At 39.9% G+C, this 27020-nt stretch overlaps 3 protein-coding genes across 4 annotated transcripts; 1 reads left to right on the top strand and 2 right to left on the bottom strand.

The window, feature by feature from the left end:
• The first annotated feature begins 2138 nt into the window (after window positions 1-2138).
• Window positions 2139-7083, top strand: LOC137290684 (diisopropyl-fluorophosphatase-like). Its single transcript, XM_067821763.1, has 5 exons — window positions 2139-2529; window positions 2985-3125; window positions 4155-4286; window positions 4756-4972; window positions 5832-7083. Exons 1-5 carry the CDS (start codon window positions 2347-2349, stop codon window positions 6101-6103), a joined length of 945 nt encoding a protein of 314 aa, XP_067677864.1. The 5' UTR covers window positions 2139-2346; the 3' UTR covers window positions 6104-7083.
• An 810-nt stretch (window positions 7084-7893) lies between these two features.
• On the bottom strand, window positions 7894-12690 carry LOC137290683 (ATP synthase subunit delta, mitochondrial-like). The gene is made up of 4 exons (XM_067821762.1): window positions 12520-12690; window positions 9484-9637; window positions 9290-9378; window positions 7894-8145 (listed from the first exon to the last, which is right to left on the bottom strand). Exons 1-4 carry the CDS (start codon window positions 12649-12651, stop codon window positions 8023-8025), a joined length of 498 nt encoding a protein of 165 aa, XP_067677863.1. The 5' UTR covers window positions 12652-12690; the 3' UTR covers window positions 7894-8022.
• Window positions 12691-15660: 2970 nt separating this feature from the next.
• Window positions 15661-19351, bottom strand: LOC137290657 (cytochrome b-c1 complex subunit 6, mitochondrial-like). Of its 2 annotated transcripts, none has more exons than XM_067821733.1 (4): window positions 19284-19351; window positions 17752-17778; window positions 16389-16544; window positions 15661-15902 (listed from the first exon to the last, which is right to left on the bottom strand). In XM_067821733.1, exons 1-4 carry the CDS (start codon window positions 19326-19328, stop codon window positions 15870-15872), a joined length of 261 nt encoding a protein of 86 aa, XP_067677834.1. In that variant the 5' UTR covers window positions 19329-19351; the 3' UTR covers window positions 15661-15869. The 2 variants fall into 2 exon arrangements, with proteins under 2 accessions (XP_067677834.1, XP_067677835.1); XM_067821734.1 differs by having other exon boundaries at window positions 17755-17778; window positions 19284-19337.
• Between the last annotated feature and the right edge of the window lie 7669 nt (window positions 19352-27020).

The following is a 27020-nucleotide window of genomic DNA, read 5'->3' as shown; positions in this document are numbered from 1 at the left end:
GTAGGAAATTATCAGAGGCCACTCGTTGGCAAATAATCGGCATGAGGAATGCTGGTATGTCTCTAAGACAAATCGGGACTCAAATCGGACGACATCATTCCATAATTTCAAAACTTTTGAAAAAATACCGGGCCACTAATGAAGTTAAAGACCTGCCTAGACCAGGAAGACCCAGGAAGACCACAGTTCGGGAGGACAGAGCTTTACTGAGACTTGTACGGCGCAGGTCCTTCGACTCGAGCTCTCGGTTGAGACAGGAGTGGCTTCCAGGGAGACCCATCTCGAACAGGACTGTTCGGAATCGTCTGAAAGCTGCAGGATACCGGGCAAGGAGGCCAATCAAGCGACCCAGACTGTCTCCAGCCCATAAGGCAGCCCGACTGGCCTGGTGTAATGACCGTTTGCACTGGAACATTGCCTCTTGGAGGAAGGTCCATTTCTCAGATGAGAGCCGGTTCTTGCTGCACATGGTGGACGGTCGTACTCGGGTCTGGAGGCAGAGGAACACAGCAATGGCTCCACGGAACATCCAGGAGACTGTGGCCTTTGGGGGAGGTTCCGTTATGGTATGGGGGTGCATTTCCATGAACTGCAAGTTGGATATCATTACCATCCGTGGCAACCTTAACGGTGTTCGTTACCAACAGGAGGTTCTTGACAGGGCTGTGGTACCTCATTTTGAGAACCATCCTCTGGCAACGAGACCCATATTTATGGACGACAATGCTAGACCTCACAGGGCGCATGCTGTAAATGATTTTTTGCGGCAAAATGCAATTGACAGAATTCCATGGCCTGCCATGAGCCCTGACCTCAACCCCATTGAACATTTGTGGGACTTTATTGGCCGTCGTGTGAGGCAGAGAGACCCACCAGTCCATAATCTCAACGAATTGACGGCTGCCCTGCATGAGGAGTGGAACAGGATCCCCCAGAATCAGATCCGGAGACTCATCCAAGGAATGAGGAGGCGTCTGGAATCGGTGGTGCGTGCGCAGGGAGGACACACTAGATATTGATGAAAGTCGGTGTGCAGACTCTCAGATGACTGTTCTTTCTTTCCATGTGACATTTGTGTTAATACACCTGACAACAACGTCTGTGGATGAATAGTAAATTGTGTCCATTTTTTCATGAATTTAAGACAGTTTTAAGAATTTGGATTTCGTTGCAATAAAGCAAAGTCTTGATACTTTTTCCCTTTAAGTTGTTTGTCAGAGATCGTCTGTTGAATAAAAAAGTGTCAAACTATATCAACCCGGCATATTTTGATTGTCAGAACACTTCAAAGTTGCTCCAATAGAAAAAAATTGGGGTGTTGCTTGATTAATTTCCAGGTGTATATATCTGGGTTTAATTCTGAACTGAAAACAAAAACTATACCTCTTCCGCGAATTGTGTATAAATGCTATGATGCACTTTGACCTCATCCCTGTGATGCGGCGCTAATGCCCTGTATAGATATCATTATTTATTATAACCAAGCAACGTGAAATTGTCCTTACAGAAAATCGAATCACGTGAAAACCGAAAGCTGCATTTTTCGGACACACTCAAACACACGCGCACATACGCACTCCACTCTAAGAAGGCTTGCTGATATTTAGTCATCTTTCCTGGTGGCATGGCCGTCACTAGTGTTTGAACAACCCTGAAAAGCTGCAGGCCCTAAGAAACTATAAAAAGTTGTGAATCCGGATCAGAATGTGTAGGCTGTTTATTTTAATATGGACGTAATACTCCTACTTATAGGAGATGAAAAAAATCTGTCGGCCACAAGGACCTGCAGAAAGCAAAAGTTGTGGGACCGAGTGGTTTTCAGTCGGTTTCAGGCCTGAGGATCCGCGTCTCCATGCAGATTCATGAACCGGTAACTACCCGTAGTGATCACCATGACCATTCTCCTACCTAGGGTTCCATGTCATCGTTGCAACGGAGTATGCACCATGGCCACAAACAACCACATTTTTTAATGATGTCATTCATATTCGCTATGACATTTGTTGTGTTTGTGACGTCATGATGACGTCGGGATATAAACAGTGCTCTAGGGTGCATGCGATTTTCAAGAATATGGGTTTTTTTCCATAACAATCTCCATTCTATGTACTGAGGTTGACGCCTGTTTTATTTGAAAGAAAACGCTTCCGGGTTGAAAACATTATGGATGATTCCACCATTGTCTATCTAACTGAAATGAATTTGCTGAATATCATATTTGTATTTATGCGTGGAAACACTATGACGAGTGGATTTATGTGAGTGTCGTTGAATGAGTACAAGTTTTAACACAGCGCTGTAACAGTTTCCGCATATCAGTTGAGGCCCCAGTTTAAAACGACAACAATGGCGGAAAACCCGGAAACGCTTATACTAGAGCCACAATTTTCGAAAATTGTCGATGGCGTGCTTGGGTCAGAAGGTCCAGTGTTTGACAAAAACGGGAACTTTTTCATGGTTGCTCCACAAATAAAGAAAGATGAAAAATTTGCTGGACAAGTTTTCAAAGTGGACTTATTAAATAAACAGGTGCCTGTTTGTATATCCATTAGGTTATTTAATTGCCACACCTTCTCTTCCACGAAGTTTCAATTACCTTCGATGTGTAAAGGTCTTAATCTAAATCTTAATCTAAATCCAAATTTACGCATGGTACTTATGATTCTTTTATGTTAAGTTGGACTAAATTGATCTCTTTAGACATCTTTATGGTCCAAATATGGTTAAAAGAGAAAAGTTAACACTGGGTTTCATGTAATTTAATAGTGAACTTATTGTCAAATATACATGTGTCTCCCAGCCGCATACTTTGCTCTTGACCTATTGTATTCCATATATAATCAGTGTTAATTATACATGTGATAAATCATTATAAGTAATTATAATACTAACAACAACAGTAATAACAGACTGTATGACAGTACAGTTTATGTTTGGGAAGCACTAGGACTGAGATGTTGACTTGTATGTGTCTTTGAGTCTAGGCAAGTATGCTGTGTGAGCCAGCGGTGGATGGGGAGGGGGGAGCCCCAGCAGGCTGTCAGTGTGACAAGGAAGGGAACTTGTGGATCGCAGACATGAGACTTGGAATCATCAAGGTCACTCAGGATGGACAGATGACACAGGTTTGTGTGTGTTGTCTTCTTTCCACTTCTTTGGCATTCTACCACAGCGTTGAGGTACTGGTGTATGTTTCTGAATTTGGGAGTTGCATCCTTGGAGAGTAGGAATGTTTGGAAGAACATCTTCTTTATTACAGTACGAGCGATGTATTAGTGCAAGTTCTAACACTGTTATGAAGAAAGTGATGGCGTTAGAACCTACGTCAAGATGTGGAGTAAACACCCGACAATTTTGGATCCAGGGTATTTGACCAAATAGGGCCCCATGTTATCCTTAATAACTTAGGATGGACTGTGGGATTGTCCTTTGCTTTACGTGAGTGAGTCGGTTGGGTTCTACACATCATGAAGCAATATTCCAACAATGTCATGGCGGGAAAAACAAACCAGAAATGAACTTCATCCTTGGAGAGTAGGAATGTTTGGAATGTTTGGAAGAACATCTTCTTTATTACAGTACGAGCGATGTATTAGTGCAAGTTCTAACACTGTTATGAAGAAAGTGATGGCGTTAGAACCTACGTCAAGATGTGGAGTAAACACCCGACAATTTTGGATCCAGGGTATTTGACCAAATAGGGCCTCATGTTATCCTTACTAACTTAGGATGGATTGTGGGATTGTCCTTTGCTTTACGTGAGTGAGTCGGTTGGGTTCTACACATCATGAAGCAATATTCCAACAATGTCATGGCGGGTAAAACAAACCAGAAATGGACTTCACACATTGTACACATGTGGGGAATCGAGCACAAGTCTTTGGTGTGACGAGTGAACTAGGCTACACCACCGCTTTGCTTAAAGATTGTCTTTTTATCCATACAGAAAGTCTAAATACCAGCTACCCAGAGAACAAATTAGTGATCACCACGATCTCTATGTAAGTGTATGAAACCAAAGTGGGTTGATTATTATCATATGATATGCCATCAAGGAAACAGTATTCAGTGGAAACTGTTGGAAGCTGAGAAACTCTTAGATGGAGGGTTTGAACTCGGACATCTGAAACTGATGATGTGCTATGTGTGTGCAGGTGTGTCGCCAGGACAGTGAGGGACGTCCAATGCAGGGTTGTAATGACTGCATATTTGACTACCAGGGATCACTGTGGGTCACAGCACCAGCAGGAGAGATAGCTCCAGCTCCATACACAAGGTCAATGGAGGTTTGTGTGTTGTCAACGATTTTCAACGACAGACTGGGGTTTTATCTAGACCTGTCCACAGAACGATGTTTTCCCTTGTGTGTGCAATGAATGTCAAACACTCTCTAAACCGAATTTAAAGATTTTCCAGTTCTTGATGGATGACAACTTCTTGTTTATTGCATTGAGCAACCTTTCGATGTAGAATCTTGCATCGTTATGAGGCTTTATTTCTCAGCTTGATAAATAACGGTGTAAGAATCTTACTAGGCAGTAAACAAGAAGTTGTCACAAATGAAAGTGTATGCTTGATTTTTCACTTCAAGAATGCTGATCAAACAACTCATTATTAAAATTATAACCAATATATGAAAATGTCTACATGTTTAGTCATGGCGTGGCTCTCCAACACAACATGTTACAGTACATTTACTGATAAGTTTACTCCTCTGTACTGCTGGAGCATTATTGATCTATCCCTCCATTATAGGAGCCATTTGGATCCATCTACTGCATGCTGACAAGTGGTCAAGTTATCCGAGTGGACACTGGTATTCGTTTCCCTAATGGCATTGCAGTCCTACATACGGATGACGGTCGTCCCAAGAAGCTGATCGTGGCCGAGACGCCCACTAAGCTGCTGTGGAGTTATGACATCGTGGAGCCTGGCAAAGTTACCAATAAAACAATCTGGGGACGACTGTCAGGTAATAGATTCAGATGTATGTATACAGCTTATTAATGATCAAATCTGGACCAAAAAATCCAGTGACAGCAATTATGATCCTTGTCGTCAGAGTAGGATGATAAACTGTCTAACCATGTTAAGTCTGATCTCTAGATGAAGATAATCTAGCTGTTTAAAGCTAATTCGTCCATTCTGAAAAGGTTAAATATCTTGGCTTAATGTACTGCTAAAATGGTTCCTATTTGTATGATTATACATTGATCACACTATATTCTATCCACAACAGAAGGTATCCTTTGACACTTCCTTCGATGTAAAGCTCATAGGTCAATTATCAAATGGGGTGGTTAGTTAGGCTTGATGTCAAAGTGTTCTCTTATCATGATGGACATTTGGGTTCAATTCCCTACATGAGTACAATGTGTGAACCCCATTTCTAGTGTCTCCCACTGTGATAGTGCTCAAATATGGCTAAATGTGGTGTAAAGCCATACCCCCTCGTTCAGTTATTAGTCAAACCTCTTTTGATGGTAAATCACAGTTTTAGACAGTTTCTTGAGAGTTTTAAAATATTGCAATTTTGGATCTAGGTAGATTGCACTGTGAATAGTGTAGGACACATGACTTATGAAATTTGTTATGAAATTTGTGATGGCTTTCAGTCGATCTGTGTTTCAGTTCGAAAAGTCACGTCTATGGGTAGTTAAGGCTTCATGAATATTTCATCAACAGACATGAAACTCCTCATAATAATTCCCAAGGACTTACAAATAGCAACTCTCGGGTGAATACTGGAAATTTTGAAAGATATTTCCATGCTACCCAGCTAGTGGTATTATAATTTAATGCTCTGTGTCTGATTGGTTGCTTTATGTCAGGTGACCATGAGGGAGGAGCAGACGGAATGGACTTCGATGCAGACAACAATCTCCTGGTTGCTCACTGGGGCAGTGGATTTATTGAAGTATTCAGCTCTCAGGGAGGTCAGCCACGGAAGAGAATCAAATGCCCATTTATGAGAATCAGCAACCTTCATTTCAAACCCAAATCCAACACAGTGTACGTCACAGAGCATGACAATCATGGTCTGTGGGAATTCAAATGGGAAACCCAGGGTAAACCCCAAAAATGCGAGATGTTGTTTGACTAGTCAAATACACCGGAACTCCTGGGTTGTTGTCCATAGATGACCAAGAAAGGTCAGTGGTGAGGACATCAACCAGGATGACACCTTCTTCTTGTTCACCTAAACATCACATCTATATTGTTTGGGAACATGGTGCCTTATATTTATATCTAATGTCCACTCTATTAACCCAGCAACTTGTATTGTAGGCCCTAGACCTTTTGGAAGAAGTTCGCGTTATATATCCTTCCAATCCATAAAGTGCGGATAATAAAAAAATAATTAGGTGTAACAAATACCAAAATTATTAGCTGAATATTGGTGATTTTATATATTTTAATGTAAAAACAAAAATTACCATCAATTTACCAAAGGGCATTATTATATGAACATATTTTAGAAACTTATTGGATAAGAACATAATGAGTTTCTTTGCCATTGAGTAGTGTTTTGTCCTGTTTGCGAAACTGCCACTTAGTGGGTGCTGGAATACCTTTGCCAAATAGTACTATGGAACACACCTGTGCCAAATAGTGCCATTATTCTCTTGTGATGATTGTTTAATTGTGTTTGATATATTTATATATATTTATGTATTTATATTCACTCAGGAAACAGTAAATGTAGGAGGAAATGGCATGATTTTCTGTTGAAGACAGATAAAAACTTATTATGAAACATTATGAGTCACTTTGTGCCAAACATGATCAAATAGTTTTGGAGTGTGGGTGTGAGAAATATTTTAGGATGTTTCTAGCAACATTAAACAGTTGTGTTGTGAATATTCTGACAACTGACTGATGATGCCATCCTATACCTCAACATCCCCTAACTCAAGGTGCTTTCAGATATTTTGATTTTCCTGCCATATGTGAATGTTTGTTGAATGTACAACTGTGGTTGTCAAATTAAGCAAATATGTTTTATATTTATATTTCAGTTTTCACATAATGCTTATAAACCTGATCTCTTTATATCAGAATAAATAGTCAACACAAAACAGACCTCATCTTTGCATTTTGTGTTATTACATAATTGGAAAATCACATTTTTTAAAAATCTACCAGTTTCACTTTGATTGATGTAATCTACAAACAATGTTAGAGCTATAGCTATATAAGACCATCAAGGAAATGATGGCAGCTGAAAGTTCAGTTTGTACCATGAGGTATCATACACTGATGCCAAATGGTCATCTTGAATGTTCCAAGACCAACAACCTATTCAAGATGGCTGTTCACAGAGACATTCAATCTGCTTACCCCAAAATACCCATGAGAAACTTTCCAGGATTTTGTTATTTACTTAGAGCCACAATTCAGGTACATGACAGTAACTAGTGATGTATAGAGTCTTGACCAAAGAAACCTGTGATTAGTGTTACGATGAATGTTATCTGCCCTCAGGGTACAAATTAAGACAGTTAACAAACCACCAATAGTGACTGCACGGGTTTCCTCTTTTGACAAGCTCACGTTTGCAGGGACTTTGCAGCATCTCTTGCACAACAATTGCCTTGTCAACAAATGACGTCAACCAGTTATAGAGCAACAATGAATGCCACTGACAGTGATGACAATCATAATTGGGTACCTTCCACAAAGTGGTCTTGGGACTGAGATGATCTAACCCCATAGTTAAACATTGGGTTGCGAGAGTTGTAGCTCCATGAGTCCCAGGTCTGACTGTTTTAGTGCAGTCCTCATTTCAAGGTAGCACATGGTACGGAGGATCAAACCCTGTCCTGTAGTTCCTGTGGGAGTCCAGATATCCAGTTTGACCTAATCACTGAACAATAACGCACATAACTTGCCTCATTTTAACAAGAAATTTATTCTATTATACACAGAATATGGCAAACATCCATCCAGAATATGTTATGTTGTCACGCAACTGTTGCAGCTATTCACAGTAGCATCTGATGATATTAACAAGTCCATGGTCTACTCTAGGGCCTTTGACAGGGCTTCATAGCACTCTAAAGCAATTTGGGCTTCAGCCTTTGCTCTGTCAGAACTTGCAGAGTTGAAGTCCTGTTGTGCTTTGGCTAGACCATCTCGGATAGCCTGAAAATGGATCAAGGGAAAAACTTACATGACATACTAATATGATCTCTGTTAAAACTGTATGAGTTTGCATCTTCTTAAATGATGTTCCCAGTCCTCAAATATAATAATTTCAGATTGATGTGAATTGATAAATATTCATAGGGGGTTACGGTGCTTATAAATCTTGAAACACAATCAGAGCAAAATAGAATTCAAACACACTGAATAGGCTTCTGCCACCCTGGAAGGAAAGCAACTAGTTACTCTGACATCTGAGAGAATGGAGCCATCAGCGTCACATCTATGAAGCTGACAGGGACTTGTGTTTTGATAATAATAACAATAAGTCGTCTTTTATAGCGCACAGTGTCCAAACACCAAGTGATCACTCGCGGCGCTTTTGATAAGACAGCTAGTCTAGACATCAAGGTAATATTTTTACATTGTTTACATATACAATAAGCTTCTCCAGTAGCTTTTTTCTTAAAAATGAATTTCTTGTGTTTGGGAGAAACAAAACAATCACGATATTCCACTGTTAGAAAGATAATTCCACGATATCTAGCTCTTTATAACTATATCAAATCAATCAATTTATATATAATTAGCAATTTTCCAGTTATGACAGCAGTCTGTAAGTAATTAATCAAGATCAGACAATCCACAGATTAACATCATGACAACAATCTCCACTACTGGAATTGTCAACATGAATCAATCGAGTCAGTAAATCTGACCACACAATCCTTCAAGACCACTGAAAAACTGTGAAATTTCAAACCTGACCTGTGTTCAACAATGTTATACACTGTACCTGAAATGTAAATGTGTTTGAAGTTGTGCTTTTTCACTTTCCGGCAGATCAGTTGAGAATGTACACTAACAGAAGACAAAAAATAGACATATATTTCCTTCGTGACTTTGTCAAGACGTTAAAAGAGGGTGAGTGAGTGACTTTGGCTTCACATTGCTTTTAGCAACATTCCAGCCATATCATGACGGGGGACACCAGAAATGAGCTTCACACATGGTATCCCTGTGGGGAATGAAACACTACTCAAGCCCTGAAGAGCTAACACTTTAACCACTTTAATACCCCACCACCCCTCTTTAAAAGAGAATATGTGGTTTATCCATCACATATCTAAGTCTGTCAACTTACAGATGCATCAAGCCTGTCCACTGGGTGAGCTTCTTCTGCTAGGACCTGCACTGAGGAATCATCATTGATTGTAATTGACCCACTGCTCACTGAAACATGAATATTGTTTTAACTGTGCAGTTCAGCATTGTGCAGCTGGTTGGTTTAACATGAATTACAGAAGTACTGATCTACAAATCAGGGCAAGTGCTTACCAAAAACCTTCTTTGTGGACCCATCTTCCTCATAGACTGTGACAACACCTGGCTTGAGGACAGCTAGAGAAGGAACATGATCTGGGAGGATACCAAAACTACCACTGAGTGATGGGACATCCACCTGTTTCACCTTGGCATTGTTGTAGAAAATCTGTAATAGCAACAAAATCACATTTGTGCACTTCAGCAGAACTTATCACAGAACAATGAGTGGGGCCAACGAATAAGTTGTCTTGCAATATATTTGAACATTATATTTTTATTGTTTCAAGTATTACCAACATTGTTTCCGATAGGGGTGTTGTGTTTATGTTATTACCGCAAAACTACCAATATTGCTGCAATTGTTTCGCGAGTGGGCTGCGCTTGTTTACATTTGAGATGCAATTCCTTCAAATTTGCTGTAATTCCTTCAATTACTTAGGGGGGGCCTGACTTTCAGTGGGCAAGAGATATCATTTTTTTCAATAGTAATTACAAAGAGTATCATGACAGTTTCCATGGGGAAATACAGCTTCCATAACCTGTTGTGTTATATATGGATATAATTGATGTCAATCATGACACATAGTCATATATCTTACTATTTTTTTTGTCAGTGTCATGCGCAATGGCAATGAAATATACTGATTACTTTTGCCAACACTGTAGCTATGTACAATAACTTCCTTCAGCATGTTCAGCTCGTCATTTTTCATCATATCAAGCTTTAATATCTATGAGCCAGTGCTAGTCAAAATGCTTTTGTTTTCTAAAGAATATATAATATCCCATGTTTCCTTGCCTGTGAGAAATTATACTGAAATATACCAAACAAAATGTGGGTCTCTTTAGGGAATTTTTGATAAACAATATGCTTTTCAGTTACTGTACATCAAGAAATTAACGCGTCAATAAATTAATGCGCCTTCAAACGCACAGCCAATAAATTAATGCGCCCCTCTTTACAGAGATAGGTATACCAGGAAGTGAAAGTTGATGATGTGTTCGGAGTTACATAAACAAGTTCACCATCAAACGTTTACCGCTAACTGGCAGTGAGAGGAGTTCATCTCAGGATGTTGTCCTAACAACAAGTACTCAAAACATAAACCAGTCACCTCGGCTTCAGCTGACAAGATTAATAAAGATGAAAGGGCTTATCTAGATTGGCATTTCTCAAACTGAGATGAATGAACTCAGATGCTGCATGTAAATAAGGCAGTCAACAGGAATTGAAATAATGATCTGTTGGCAATCATTATCACGTTGAAAATGTAGACTGATATGCGTTTAAAAAATAATACAAGCAATAAATACACGCATTTTTCGCATTAATTTATCGTTCATGTTAATTTCTTGATTTACAGTACTCAATAGTAGCCCATGTGGAATACAGAAATCTTCCCATGCATCCTGCAGTCCTGAAGCAATAAATTCTGACAGGGCTAATATTGTTTTTTTGACATGTACGTCCCCTTGGATGAAAATTTTGGATCAGTGTAAGTAAACTTAACCTCAGTACTTTTCGTTACCTTCCACCACTGAGTCTAACAAAACCTTATGGGAGGTCGCGTCAGGTAACCTTTGAGATAGACCAATCAGAACACAGCTTACCAAATCGCAAAAAATGGACATTCACACATACCTTTTGAACATTTTATCTCCAAAAGGTTTGTACCCGAACGATTCCGAATGCTATTTAGCGTACGCTCGCTTCCCGGTTATGCACACGGCGTAAGTACACCCATGACAACGGTGAATAAACAGTCGTTGAAAATGTTGTTTTTGGTAATATTCAAGGATGTCATCTTGCAGAAATATTAGCTACTGGTAACCATGTCAACAGAAACCCCAAAGCGTAAATACTGCAGGTCAAACAGTTGTGTTATAATATATGCAGATTTTTGTTTGTGGAGAGATCGGTGTCAGCGACCTGAATATTTTGAAAGTCCCTCCGATCCCTAAATAGTAGCCGTTGACTGATTGGTTAAATCTATTTAACCGTCTCGCGTTTGATTGGATGGTCATTGGTCGCTCAAAGGTTACCTGATGCAACCTTCTACTAGGTTTTGTTAGACTCAGTAGTGGAGTGTAACGAAATACACTGAGACTAAGTTTACTTAGACTGATTTTGGATGAAACACTTATGATAACTTTTGTGGGGATGACAAATTTCACCTGTTCCCTACGAAGCATAGATGGCTAATAATTTGTGCATATAATAATTTGTGCATAATCAAACAAAAGTCACTTCAGTTGATCTACATACTCCTGGAAAATATGTATCTAAAAAGAACCATTTTCTTCAAAACGTGACAACTGATTGGCTGATGTCTCATGTATCCTTATGGGTTTTCAGACACTTAGAACATCAGTTGTTGGATCGATTATCATTGACCAACTGACCTTTGAAGATCGCTGTTATAATTGATCTTCATTCACCCATGCTTGTCATACAAGACTAAAGGGATCCAGTAGTCAGTCTAACCGACTTAGTAGACCTATGTCATCATATCCAAATTGTGTATGTCAATGCTCATGATGTTGATCACTGGACTGTCTGTCCAGAGTCAAGTACTTGCACACCGCTGCCACAAACCTGAGAGTGGTGTAAAATTACTCAGTGAACAATTGTAACTGTAAAACATGTCACAAATTCAAAATTGAAAACTAACACACGAGCAGTCATTCAAGAATTACAAAGTGCAAGCAACAGCCCCGTAAAAAACGAGTGTACAAACAAAACCTATGATGTAAGTATCGAAGAACATAAGAAAATGAAACTGAACATTGTGAAAGATGGTCACTGCGGCATGGTCCCCATTATTGACTTGCCTTGTGTGATCAGTACCCGACCACCGTCTAAACTTATTCCTAGACATAAAAACTTCAACCTTTTTTTGTATGTCGCACTTCACGGGCACAGTGAATGCTTATGGGTCGCCAGCAATCTCAAGGAACAAACAACCCTATTTGCCCTTGAAATATTTGGCAAGTGCGTTTATTTTCGTGATACCGGTAATTTCTTATCGCGGGACGTTATTCACTTACATCTGATGGCGATGCCATAGTGAATGCCATATCTGCGTAACCCCTCTTGCTGACATTCTGTGTTACTGCTAGTCTTGCGCATTGCTGCATCAAGACAGGAGCACGAGTTATCTGACGGACGAACACTGCCATGGTTCTAACAAATATGGCGACCGTGGGCACAGGGGAGGTAACTCTACCATATTTTAATGCAATCGTTATTGGCACTATGATAAAAAATACCATCGTAGTTCGAATCTATTCGTCGAACTAGTGTATTGTCTTTTTAACGTTCTTTTAATGTAACATATTTCTACAGTCACATAACCTCTAAAAGTACTAGTCCAGGGAACATGAATATAGAAATATGTCACAAAAGCTTTTTTTAAAAATTATTTTATCATTTAGATGGTATTGAGGACTTGCCCAACCTTTTTAGCAACAATCATGTGTAAGCCCGGGCATGTTTTTCTAAAACGATAGCTACGCCCCTGACATGTTTCATATTGCTCCGTTAGAAAAAATTTATGATGCATTTAGAAAAAAATGATGCATTTAAAAATATGATTTAAGGCATACATTTCAGAGTCCACTTTACCTTTTGTTACTGTTAGAGAGTGACATGTGGTGTCCACATATTTAATGGTTCCTGGCTAAATAGGGACTGGCTAGCTATGGTCATATGGATGATTCCTGTAACTGTTTTGGAATCTCTTTGTATACACCTATAACAAAGGGTTTGAATGAACCGTAAAACCCTTTGTTAACAGGAAAGGTTCATTCCAATTATGACTGCCCCCAATTTGACTACCCATCCAATACAACAACCTGTTCCAGTCGAGTGGTTATTAAATACGAGCTCTCTCCCCTCCATCAGGTAGACGGTTCATTCCCATTGTGACTTCTCCCAGTTTGACTACCCGTCCAATACACAACCTGTTCCAATTGAGTGGTTATTAATTACCAGCTTTCTCCCCTCAATCAGGTTCTATATTCATCCTCACAAGTTTGATTAAAATCCTTTGAACACCACTTAGTATGAGTGTTCAGTTAATATATCTATGACTTCATAACCAAACAGGAACACATGGTGTCAGTGAATGCAGTCAAAGCTGCGTGATCTTTGAAAGGTAAACTTGTAGTTCTGTGTGAGTTTCAAAAAAGAATATTTTCACGGTTTTCAGACTATCACGTTTTCTGCATCATTCGAGATTCTGTCCCTTTTATCTAGATAAAGAGGGCAAGTGCAATTACTGTTGACTTAAAATGTGTTTGTGACCTTAAAGCCACAATGGTCTTAAGCACAGAATATTCATGCATATCATAGCGTCAAGGTCACAACACATGTGCAATGCACAAAAATGGCTGAGCAGAATCATGCTCTTTGGATTCCAAGATTCGGTTCTAAGATGGTTCTTGTTCTGTAAGCACCACCTGATGTGTGTCCAGGGTTTTCAAGAGTAAACATTTATCGGTGTCTCTTACCTGACATTTAAGGAGACACGCCTTCTAGTAAACTGAAGGTAGTTAAGCACAAAGCACTGTGGAAACAACGTGCCATTACAGATTAATTACTACAATATGATTATGAACATGTAGCCTGAGCGTACTTTCGTGGAGTTTGTATTCGTGGCAAGACATTCAAAATTATGGCACTTGGACCGTATGCATGTGAACATGGCTGTTTGTCCTCATCAAGGTTAAACCCTGGATTACAGAGCTAGGGCGTGGGAAAAAGACGTCAGTGTACGCCACCTAAGCCAGTCAGGGTAACATTTAAGGTAACTCTTAAGTTCATTTGGTAGAAGGCGGCAGAACCACCGACCTCCTGCCTCACGTTCAATCACCTCGACCATGGATATTGTTTGTTTAGTTGTCAATGCCAGACTCCGTAAGTTCCAGCTTCCTGGCGGTAGTCTGTAAACAGTAAATAAGCGACTCTAGACCAGACAGTCCAGTGATCTGGGATCTGATGGCATGTGTCAACCAAGTCAGCGAGTCTGACCACCCAATTTCCATGCGTGGTCTCTTAATAGCATGTACCCGTGAAGGTCCCCGGGTAGAATAGGTCTTCAGCAACCCATGCTTGCCATAAAAGGCGACTATGCTTGTCGTAAGAGGTGACTAACGGGATCGGGTGGTCAGGCTTTCTGACTTGATTGTCACATGTCATCGGTTCCCAATTGCACAGATCGATGCTCATGTTGTTGATCACTGGATTGTCTGGTCCAGACTCAATTATTTACAGACCACCGCCATATAGCGGGAACATTGCTGAGTGCGGCGTAAAACTAAACTCACTCACTCACTTAATAGCATGGTTCCCGAAAAATACTGTGATCTTCACTGGTGACCAAATCATAGAGGTAACAAAACCATAACCTCATTCAGTAGTTTGTGTAGCACAGTTGTTGTATATAAAGCCAGTGAACTTTGTTTATTTCTCTAGTTGTTCAGTGTTCCAGTTGCAGGACTAATTTGTAAGTCTGGACCAGACAGTCCCAAAGATAATGGGCAAGGTTCCATCACATACAATGGAAGGGAAACTGTCATAGAGTTGATGAAGTCAATGGCAAAAGCAGAGCTATCATATTGGGTTAGTGCTTTTGGATGAGTGCTTGTTGGTCATGACACATCCTCCTGAATTAAAAATATCTGCACTGTCAAGCTAAACAACAATTCATCTAAGTATCATTATTTGTTATGTTTTGATGGTGTTTAGCATGCTTATATAATAAGAATACAGTCTACAGAAAATGATATCTAGATGAAACAAACATATCCATGTATAATATCTGGACTCCCTTTCAGACCCAGTCTTAAGCAAGTTTTGTTGCTTTGCAAAAGGACTTAACAGGGCCAATACACAAGGTATGCAGCATTCAAGATTTAAGGTTCAGGTGTGTAAACACTTATACAATAGGAATGTCTGTGGCATTCCATAGTGTTATACTGAAATATGAAAACAATCAAACCCTCATTTAAAGTACTTATGCAGTCACTCTTCTGGGTCAATTTCACTTCAAGAAAATGACTTAAAGTGGTTCAGCTTAAATATGGCAGCATTATGCCATAATAACACTTCAAAATGAAGTCCAAAGTCAGGAATGATAACATCCACAGTCAAAATATGATATGCAACATACAGACAACGCAACAAACTTCAGATTTAACTCTCATTTACTTGTCCACACTAAATATTTGTACAAAACAGTTTGGTGAGAGCCAATGAATGAACAGTTGAACAGTGAATGGTCTTTGCTAAACACGAACAACAAAAGGTCTACTGCTCTAGATCTCTTCAGTCTGAACAGATATCATTCAAGTCCCTCACATATAGATGCTTGAAATTTATCTTAGGCTACACGTCATCATTTCAGCTTGGAAAACAGGTCTTTTGCTACCTGCAATGAAAAGATACACCATCAGAAAGCACCTTTGCCAAATCCTCAAATAATTAAAGCCTCTTCCACAAACTGTGTGTAAAGTGTGCATGCCACATGTATGTATATAAATCACTCCTTATTACCAAATTGTGTTTGACTCATTCTCTCAAGCATAGCCATCATTGACAGTATGTGTTAAACTAATATTTGTCAAACACCTTCAAGATTTACATGTGGTACCATCATATCAATTTTATGATAATTTGTTCATAAATCATGTTGACATGCCTGTGCTTTATCATGTTACAAATAAATCGAGGGGGAATTCACTACATAAACTAAGTCTCATTTCCATGCAGGCAAAGAACAAAACCATATAATGCTAAACCATTAACATGTTTCATGAATGAAAGTGTAATCATGTGTAAATGGATTCTATGATTTTACCTATGTTCTTTCCCTGTACATCAAGAGAGAAACAAATTACTACAGCTTGCAACTTACACATGCATCTACACAGTGGACGAAGTCAAACAGTTCCTGCGTGCAAGTCTCTGCTGTTTCTGACCGACTACTGACTCTCTCTGTACAAGCATCCCACTCAGCCTTGTACTTCTCACAGGAGGCACCACAACTCTCCTTCATTGTGTCCTGAGGATCCTAAATTAAGACAAAAACCAACAGCATAAGATTAATAGTTGTAACATCACATAAAGATAAAGGCACCCGAGAAAAGGTGAGTACTGTAATCGTATATAATTTCGCAGATGCAATTTTCTTGGAAGGTTCAGAAAAGACCTGTTTGTGCAGTTGTTTTCTGCGTGTTTCAAACACCTGAGTGATGGTATCCATCACAAAAAGTTCACAACCCATAGACATGCAGTGATCAAAACTTGCTGCCCTAACTGAATTGTGTTTACTTAAAACAATCAGAGAGTGAAGTGGGATTATACCTGTGTCAACATGAAAACACCTGTCCCATATGTGAGATCAACTGATATTGATAATGAATAAGGGAGGAGTGGTTGAACTTAAGCAGGACTTTGGAGATTTGCAACTGACATAAGTGAGCTACATATAACAAACATTTGCTGATTCTCATTGCTATTACTGGTATATATGCCGCTATTCCTTGATATATTGTTTGGATGATGTTATCTGAGAGAATAAACAAATTACATGCTGTTCCTACTTGAGTATTTGTCATGACTGACTATGAATATTTCACTTGGTATGATTATTGGCACATTATCTTTTTGTGCTAAAAGTGCGAAAATTAATCCGAAGCAAAAATAACTACAGTGACAGTATGTTGTTGCTTGTACTAGGGACCAATGCTAGATTCATAGTGATACCATGAATTTGCTCAATGAGGATGCCCCACTTAGGTACATATAGTCCATGCTCTGAGCCGGCCACTCCTTGTTTTGGTCCCATACCACTCATATTCACAGAAATGATGTTATGTTATGTTGCTAAAAATCACTATGAACTGTATCAAAGAAACATTTTCAGTACTTGATTGGATCTTGATTTACAAGACAAAAGCTTTTGCTGGGAATAAAATAACACATACAGCAGTAAATGATTGGTATGGTGCATGTTAAGAAGGAATTGTGGAATAATCATCAATTTCCATTTCAGACTTACTGGAAGGAAAAACATTAAGTTCTTTGGACATTTCTGGAACAGATAAGTAAAATTAAAACAAAATCTATTGACAAGTGCTTGATGTTTAACACCTTGATTTTGTTGGGTCAAAACAAGATGTCCCTGTTGATTTTGACTTGTCAAACAGACATTGGCTGTCTAACTCTCCTAATATCTAAACCAGACATGGACAAGGAGTCAAATGAGTTCAGCTCACCACCAGCTCTTCCTCCTCCTCTTCCTCCTGTAACAAGACAAAATCAAACTGTGTGTGAATAATGTTAATATCATACCTGAAATCATAAAGTGATACCTGCCTAAATCCCAGTTTCAGAAGACCCTCTAAACCTTATAAGCATGCGTCACATTACGCATTAGTGTTTACATGCCTGAATCATTCACGAGAAAACAAGGTCAGCAGTATCCCCCACAATGGTAATAAAATACTCATCAGTATGTCAACTATTTATGGCAAATATTATTATCATGTACACATAAATCCAGATCTCTAAGACAACACAAACATTGTTTTTCACAATGATCAAATGAAAAACATACTGATGTAAACTATTCATATACTTGTATGCTTGTATCAACAACAGACAGCATGAGTGCTTCGAAAGTTTAAGGTACATCAGTAATGTTGATATTGTAAATAGACGGGAACTGCTGATTTATGTCACTGGATGTGTGAACAAAACAGAAACTGGAGGAGAGTTTTGAAATGATTTTAAACTTAAAGGTGGGCCCTTGAAAGGAGCACTAACCAATTTCAGTCAAACTAAAACTTGTTGCCATGGAAAAGCAAATATTATTTTATTCAGAAATCTAAAATTATCAAAACACCAACCAGTTCACCAGTAGAACTATCCATGTGCCAATTTTGTGAAAAAATAATACAGTTTTATTTTAATGTTCTGCTTCAGAACATTTCAGTTTAAGTCAAACTTGTTGAAATTGAAACACAACTATATTTGATTCAGGGATATTGGATAAAGTTAATGTTCTGCTCTGGAAAAGACAAATTTACATGAATGGTCAGCCCATTTTATAAAATATCCACAGCTTGTTTAGATGGTGAGATTGAATCCATGGCAACAGTGGACACCATGGAAACAAAGTTGTACTATATTTGCTTAGGTTATTTACTGTCAGTTGCTTTGCCTAAATTATGGGCTAAAATAACTACGCATAATATCTTTGAACGGACAATTTCCTGCAGGAAAAACGACTGAATTGGATTGAATGTGTGTGCTATATTTCCAGTCTCATTCAATTTCTGAGCGAGAACTTATGAGGAGGTAATCAGATGTTCTTTTAAGGTATTTAACACAGATCTAGCAAGAAAATATGTCCCATTTATATCCAAGGGCAGGGAACACATCTTCATTACTTCAGTGAAGAAGTTAATTAAACAAGGAATATTGTCTACAGTGGTATGAAAAGAAACATTTACTTAAAACTTCGCAATTTTTGGCCTCTGTGAAAACTGATGAAATAACAAAACCACTAATCAAGTAAAGTAGCAGATAATGTTTCTAATGTACATTAAATTTGTGGGTTATCGAGTTGTGATTTCGATCAAGGTGACCGGTGTCACGAGCATGCAGAGTCTGACACGATCGCGGTTTCTTCGGTTTTACCTTGCACAGGTTGAATCAGATCATCTGATATGTAGCAACACGAAGTGGATGTGATGTATTTAAGTGAAAATGTTCAATTAACTCCTATGTAATATAAGAATATTACCTCTGGGGGATCAGAAGAAAGTACAACTTCGTCTCCTAGCGCCATGTTGGAACGGTAAGGTCCCGGATACAGGGACCGTTCAGTGAGTTATGTAAATGTATGCCAACAAGTAAAATTAATGCTCCCTTGCAAGACCCCCTTTCGGCTTTTCTCAAAGCACCCCACCCCCTACCCCGGCTCATTGTTTGTTCCTCACCTTGTATTACATAAATAAGGCCTACGTATATATTGCGTACAGATATTAAAACTCGGTGCAGCATTTTCTAAATTTTACACATATAACAATCTCAGACAGTCAGCGTCCTTCACAAACGTTGTCAGTTCAACAAAAAGACATAAGAGGACTGTAGCCTTTCTTATAAGAGCCTCTCTGTGGCTGATAGTGCCCCGTGTCACTGAGAATTTTTTTCAGACGTCTATCATGATAAATAGGACAAACAAAAATAAAATAAATTTTATTTTCAATACACAGTAGACAAAAAACGGGTGTTTTTGTTCATTCTTTGCTCCCTTCCTTTATTTTGCATTATATCGAGTTCGCCAATTCTGAACAAGTTAAGCATGCGTGCGTATTCTTTGCGTAAACTGCTTAGATATAGCTCGAGGGACACTTTGAACTCTGCATAAAAATATAGTTTGGAACAGTTGGACACCTCAGAATACCATATGTATGTCTAACAATCATTGACCCTCGGCGTAAATTCATTTATAAAGCAGCCCGCATCACCAACACCTTGGCATTGCCACACTGTATTCCAAAACCAAGAGAATACAGCAGGTGCCTATTAAGAACTACTCAAGTTTCCCTGCCAGCTGTATCTAAACCTGCTAACGGTCACATTCACCCAATAAATAAACAGTGATAGAATTGAAGCCAACACCAAAAACAAGTTTAAAAAATGTAGCTGGAAAGCGTTCAAGAAAGAACCATTGGTGGACACCCCCAGTCTCAGAACCATATAGAATTATTGGTTTGATTTCTGAATCAAACATTTTAAACCAAACCTTTCGGGAAATATTACGAACTTTATAACTTAGTTGATGAATGGAAACCACGACCTTAGTAGCTTTCTTTACTAATGTTTGTACAACTTTGGACCAACACAATCTATTTGAAAAAAAATGATACCGAGGTAACAATATTAAGTTGATATCTTGATTTGGACGTCGCCCAGTCTCCATGTTTCATATTTCCTTAATTTGTCACCATTTCGAAAAAAAACCCCAATATTTCCATCTTATCTAAATTGAGTCTTAAGCCCTATTTGTTACAAATCGAGTGTAAAACGTCTTTTTGTCTTTTGTAATTCGAGAACAGAGTCTGCAGAAATACATAAATCAGCGGCATAAAGAAGTATATATGATTCTAATATATCTTCATGCACAAAGATCCTCCTGCCACCGAAATGTTGAATGTCATTTTCCAGGTGTTTATGAACAATGAAAATAAGAGAGGACTTAAATGTATGAAGCCACGGTCGCACACAATGCCGATTTCACGAAATGACAGATATATTACTGAAACCTTTGAGAGTAAATGTGTCGTTGAATGACGTGTATTTAAAACATTTGTATTATGTCCACCAACTGCGATCTTCTCTGCACTGTAATTATCGTGGGAAGTCCGAAACAGAGTATCATATTATAACCATCCATCTCTTATTGGAGGTTCTGACGACATCAGGCCACTTGGGTCCAATTTTGATACGGGACTCCTATGGGAGATACCAAAAAGCTGATCAACGAATCGACTGATGACGACCATTTTTAATGTAAATGTATCCATTGGCGCTTGAAGTGGAAGATATCGACACGGGATGAATAATGCATAACACAAAACGTTTGATATATTATTCTACATGTAATAAACTAACCCCGGGGCATTTGTCATGTGGATAGATAGGGTTGTGAAACTAGATCTGCAGGCCGTCGCATAAAGCTGAACACATTAAAGGTGTCAAAACAATACATACTCCGATGCATTTTAACAAATGTGTTAACTAATTTAAAAACAAACAACTCCCCCCCCCCAAAAAAAAAAACCCAAAAAAACAAAAAAAAAAAAAAAAAAAAAAACCAGCAACAAAATAAAACAACCCCCAAAACAACAACAACAATAACACAAAAACAAAACAAAAAACCCCAAAAACAAAAGAAACAAAACCCCAAACAAAAACAACAACAACAACAACAACACACACTTAGAGATAATTACCATGCTGTTGCGATCTCCTTTCTATTATCACTCTAAACACTGGCTCGAGGGGTAGGCCAGTGGTAAAGAGGCTGAAGACCCGATTGAGTACGTAAGTAAAATGTGTGAAGCCCATTTCTGGTGTCCCCCGTTGTAATCTGGCTGGAATATTGCTAAAAGCAGCGTAACCAAACAATTGCTGTAAGGACTGACATGTGACGTAGGCATGTGTTTCAAGTTCATAATCTCGGGTCATATTTACTTTGGATGTCGATTCTTTTGTAACCCTTGAGGGAACATCTCAAAACTCAAAACAACACTTACTCAGTCAACTTCAGAGATTCCCGCCTCGAATCCAACTGGTCGGTTAGTATCTGAATGCAATTTAATGACTATCAGATTTACACGAGTTTTCCTGAGTCCATCTTTAGCCCAGTATCATGTCTCTGCTTCGAGGACATGACTTACACAATACTGCCAAATATCTGCTGGAAAGTTCTGAATTTCCAATGCGTCTGACGTCCTTTAACTTAAACTCCGTTATTTGTTCGGAAAGATTTTCTTTTCTTTCAAATCAACCCATTAGGGTTTCGGTCACAGTACTAAGGGGTAGGCGTAAAACATCATGTCCACGTGTCTTCAGGAGAGTGTCTATCAAGTGCACAGGATGAGCTTTGTGTGCTAAAACTGTCCTATAAAGTTTTGGTTCGGTTTCTTTCTGATTGGACAACCATTTCTGCTTTCCTAGAAACGGAAGTCGGGATCTGCTGATGTGTCGCGGACACTGTGGTAAGGAGCACTGTCTATGACAACCAGACACATTTCTGTCAGGACAGGTAGCTGTTCTGTCACATAATCCGTGAAGACAGCAGCGTTCATTTGTGTGTGATAGTCTCTACCATTAGTTGACTTTGACTTGTATCACACAATACAAGATCACACCCAGGTGGAAAAACAAAATTCAATCCCGCTCGGACAATTATAATGTCTTTGCCATTTCCTTGAGAGCATCTTTCTGTTCTGGCCAGAGTCAGAGAGCTGCCACTGGTATAATGGTATGTGGTTAGTATTAATCCACCTTGCATCAATGTCGAATATGACATTGAACATCAGATGGAGACCATCAACAGGAATAGGACATTTGCATACGACTCCCTAAAAAAGGGACAGACAGGATGGCCAAGCGCTGTAAAGTTGTCATGAAAGAAGGGAGTATATTGTATTAATATTTGTAGGGGTGAGCGCCAGCACATAGTTGGTTGGTTTTATAAGATGACATGTGTCAACCAAGTCAGGTAGCACGACCACACGATCCTGTTTGTCGCTTTTTACGACAAGCGTGAGTTGCTGAAGACCAATTCTAATGCCAGCACATTAACACATACAGCGACCCTCTCTAGACTGGGCGAATTGTCGAGTCATGGCCAACACATTGTACACGTGCAGGACATCGAACCCGGGTCCTTAGTGACGACCGTTACTTTAACCCCTGGGCTCCCACACCGCCACGGGTTTCTACATGTGTTAGGGGTACAATGTGACATATACCCCAACCATGTACCCCGACCAAATCATATACGAGAGGAATATATATGTGCCCGCGTTAACGGTACCATGTGACATGTATCAAGACCAACTTATATACGAGAGGAATATCTATGTACCTGTGTTAAGGGTGCCATGAGACATGTATCCAGACCATCTTATATACGAGAGGAATATCTATGTACCTGTGTTAAAGGTGCCATGAGACATGTATCCAGACCAACTTATATACGAGAGGAATATCTATGTACCTGTGTTAAGGGTGCCATGTGACATGTATCCAAACTAACTCACATATGAGAGGAATATCGATTCCTGGCGACCAAAGAGAAATGCCTCCCAGTGGACTTTAGTAGTCGCTGAACAAAGGTTCCATTACTGTTTGAAATGAGATAGCCGTGAATACACCTCAGTGGCTGCACATTCGCTAACTTAAATCCTTATTTGGTCGATCGAACTAATCCTGTTTACGAGGGTCGATTTTCTTCTGCATTCCTTTAACGTTTGGTCCACAGTTTTATTTCCTAATGAATAATTCCATAATACCTTGCTCGTTGATATACTATATCTCTCAGGCAGTTGCTGTGCCGTTCGGAGTAGGGAAGCACTCACTGATTGGCTGAAACATTTCAGCAATTAACCACACTACCGTCTTGCCTTTCCTCATCTGAAGACAAACAGTAAACAATAACCGAACGTCGACCAGACCCTACTTGCCATGTGAGTATTATCCAGAGCTGCAAATATTTTCTCAAGCAATTGGGTATTTACTCCCTTGTCTGTTAATGTATGAGTAATTGCACTTTTAAGGTGCATTGTGCAAACTCCTACTAGTTTAAAGAATTGAGTACTTTTACACAGTGTTTCCTATCCTTATTGGGTAATAAGCACTTTTGAGCATATAAATATAAATGCTTGTCAACAGACCTAAGTATTTAGTAATTCGCATATTGCTAAATAGTTGGCAGCCATTTTTAAACGTGTAACATGGAAGTCACGTGACTACCACAGTAAACTCCGGACAGTGGCTATGGCTATGATAGCATATGTATATATAGGCATTGCTTAATATACTGAGTCAAAAATTAAAAAGAAACTTCACAAAATGTAATTTTTAAAAATAATGACTAATTTTTCGCTGATAATACATCTTTGTCTCCGAAATAGGATTCCTATCTTTCGACTCTAGGAAAACGTGAACAAAACCCACTCAAACCCATCCATTCGTCGTGCAATTGACGTTAGTGCCAAATCAGGTTTTGCACGTGCAGTCGATCACGTGATCTTCGCATCGAAGTTACCTTCATTTGCACGTGTTTGCATGGGCCTCAAGAATTGAAAAAAAACTTTTAAACCCCAGTTCTAACGGTACTTTAAATGCCACGAGTGTCAAATGTGCAACATGAACGTGCCGTTGGCTTGTTGCAAACAGTTATCAGTTATTGACGTCGCAAAAGCAATGAGATGAAGCCGCCGTACTGTGTATGACTTGCGATGCAGTCTACAACAAACTGGCACCACTTCTGATCGCCCAAAGTCGGGTCGTCCACGTTTGGCGCCACGAGCAAAAGACCGTCAAATCGTCCTACGTCACCTAAGTGACAGATTTCTGCCGGCCACACGAATCAGGGCTGATATGTTTAGAGGTTGATTGTCCTCACAGACCATTCGAAATCGGTTGCGCGCTGCTAATCTCCATTCTCGACGTCCATATCGTGGACCAGTATTGACGCCGTTTCATCAACGTCAGCGTCTGCTGTGGGCCCAACGTCACCTTCGACGGACCCAGAGAGATTGGAATTTAGCGATGATTCCAGATTTACCCTCAGATTCGCGGACGGCAGGCATAGAGTCTGGTGACGACGTTGTGAATGGTGTGCCCAATGTTGTGTACAGTCGACAGATTCGGGGGCGAAATGGTGTGGGGTGCTCTCTGTGGAAACAGCCGTTCCCGACTTCTGGTCATCCGTGGAAACCTCTCAGCTGCTGCTTACCGCGACAAGGTCCTCACCCCTGAACTCGTTCCTTTCATGGCGGCTCATGGCCCAGGTCTACAGTTCCAGCATGATAATGATCAGCCTCATACCGCGATGTTGACACGAAATTTCCTTCAAAACGCTGGAATCAACGGACTGGACTGGCCATCGAGGTCCCCTGACCTTAATCTAATAGAGCACGTTTGGGATGCACTTGGGAGAAGACTCCGTGATCTTAGGAACCATCCTCAGAATTTGTAGGAACCTGGCGCTGCCTTGAAAGAGCAATATCGCAGAATTCCCAACCACGTGTTCAGAAGTATCAATCAGTCGATGAGGAGACGGTGTTTGGCAGTGGTGAATGCTCGGGGCTGCCATACACAATATTGAACTGAGAAATTTCGAATTTTTATTCTTGTGATTGGACATTATGTATACCACCCATGTTTTGGAACGGCGATGTAGCCTAATGGAACTGATTGTGGCACTGTCAGTGTATCCATTGCATCACACAGACCTGAGCAATGAAATAATAACAATTTAACCATCTTACCATCTCTTGTCCGTTTATAGTGTCCTGAAGAAAGAATGTGAAGTTTCTTTTTTTTACTCCGTATATTTGTTACCGCTTTTGTAGAGTTCGGACGCCTAGACAAATTTATCATACTCAAGTCGATTTAGTTAACTGAGTAAAGTACGCGATGTATTATAGACGCACTGGGTTGCAAGTGAATCTTATGCGTTTTTTTGTACTCCGATATTTGTAATTGATTAAGTAAATGTGATTTTATTGAGTAAAATTCGCAAATACTCGCCTTATCTGTGGCCCTGTTAAGTATCTGTTACTCTATTCATAACCACCAACTAAACAGACAAACTGACTCATAATACGAAATGACATTTGGTAGTAAATCCCTTGACAAGTGAATTTCGCGGACGCCATGTTCTTCGAGAAATACTACCGACAAGAAATAAGGGAACTAATGAAATAATAGCGAATTTGAAACTGCTTTAAATATCCACTAAATCAATTTAAGGCGTCAAGTTCAATATCTGGTGTGTCCACCATGTTGGGCAACACATTCACGGCACCTTGATGGCATGCTGTTAATCAATTTCCGCATGGTTGCCCGTGGTATTGCCCGCCATTCCTCTTGGAGAGCTGCATCAAGCTGGGCCAGGTTGGCGGGTCCAGGGTCCCTGGCGTACACCCTTCGACCAAGAACGTTCCAGAGATGTTCAGTTGGGGACAGGTCTGGGGACTTAGAGGGCCAGTCCAATGTCTGGATACCTTCTTGTCGGAGATAAGCGGAGACAATTCGGACCCGATATGGTCTGGCATTATCATCTTGGAATACAAAATTTCGGCCGATAACTCTAGCCAATGGAGCCACAACAGGACGCAATATTTGGTCAACGTATCGCTGACCAGTCATGGCTCCGTTAATGATGACCAAATCTGATCGTCTGTCATGTGTAATCCCACCCCAAACCATGACACTACCACCTCCATATCGATCATGGTCAAGAATTGCTGCTCTGGCATATCGCTCCCCGCTCCGACGCCGACAACGTTTTCTGCCATCTGTGAATCGTAGGCAAAACCTTAACTCATCAGAGAACATGGTGTAATGCCAGTGGCGCATAGCCCGTCCCTGATGCTGCCTAGCCCATGCCAATCTTTGGCGCTTATGGTGAGCTGAAAGGGTGACGCCCTTAAAAGGCCGTCTTGCTTTCAGACGAGCTTGATAGAGTCGGTTTTTAACGATTGAGGTTGAAATGCGTCTTCCAGTGAGTGTGCGGAATTCTCTATTGATGGCAGGGGCCGATTTAAACCTATCGCGTAGAGCAATTAACGTAATGAGACGATCCTGACGTGGTGTCCCGTTTGACGGTACTTATCCCACAAGCGTGAAATTACACTTTTTGATTTACCCATCTGCCGGACAACTTCACATAATGATGCCCCCCCCCCCTTCTATCATCCCCACAATTCTCCATTTTGTTGCTTCACCGAGATAC

This window comes from Haliotis asinina, chromosome 7, assembly GCF_037392515.1.
Source record: "Haliotis asinina isolate JCU_RB_2024 chromosome 7, JCU_Hal_asi_v2, whole genome shotgun sequence".
In the NCBI taxonomy this organism is placed as follows: Eukaryota; Metazoa; Mollusca; class Gastropoda; order Lepetellida; family Haliotidae; genus Haliotis; species Haliotis asinina.
Note: the sequence above shows the minus strand (reverse complement) of the source record. Positions and strands in the feature narration are given on the sequence as shown.

What these genes read in the sequence shown, in the direction of transcription:
- LOC137290684 (XM_067821763.1), top strand. Translation starts at nt 2,347, where the DNA reads ATGGCGGAAAACCCGGAAACGCTTATACTAGAGCCACAATTTTCGAAA. An exon ending in TGGACTTATTAAATAAACAG is followed by an intron (nt 2,530 to 2,984) that starts GTGCCTGTTTGT and finishes CTTTGAGTCTAG; the next exon opens with GCAAGTATGCTGTGTGAGCC. An exon ending in CATACACAAGGTCAATGGAG is followed by an intron (nt 4,287 to 4,755) that starts GTTTGTGTGTTG and finishes CCTCCATTATAG; the next exon opens with GAGCCATTTGGATCCATCTA.
- LOC137290683 (XM_067821762.1), bottom strand. Translation starts at nt 12,651, where the DNA reads ATGGCAGTGTTCGTCCGTCAGATAACTCGTGCTCCTGTCTTGATGCAG. An exon ending in CTATGGCATCGCCATCAGAT is followed by an intron (nt 9,638 to 12,519) that starts GTAAGTGAATAA and finishes TTGCTATTACAG; the next exon opens with ATTTTCTACAACAATGCCAA. An exon ending in GTCCACAAAGAAGGTTTTTG is followed by an intron (nt 9,379 to 9,483) that starts GTAAGCACTTGC and finishes TTCATGTTTCAG; the next exon opens with TGAGCAGTGGGTCAATTACA.
- LOC137290657 (XM_067821733.1), bottom strand. Translation starts at nt 19,328, where the DNA reads ATGGCGCTAGGAGACGAAGTTGTACTTTCTTCTGATCCCCCAGAG. An exon ending in TTTCTTCTGATCCCCCAGAG is followed by an intron (nt 17,779 to 19,283) that starts GTAATATTCTTA and finishes GTCTTGTTACAG; the next exon opens with GAGGAAGAGGAGGAGGAAGA. An exon ending in TCCACTGTGTAGATGCATGT is followed by an intron (nt 15,903 to 16,388) that starts GTAAGTTGCAAG and finishes TTTTCATTGCAG; the next exon opens with GTAGCAAAAGACCTGTTTTC.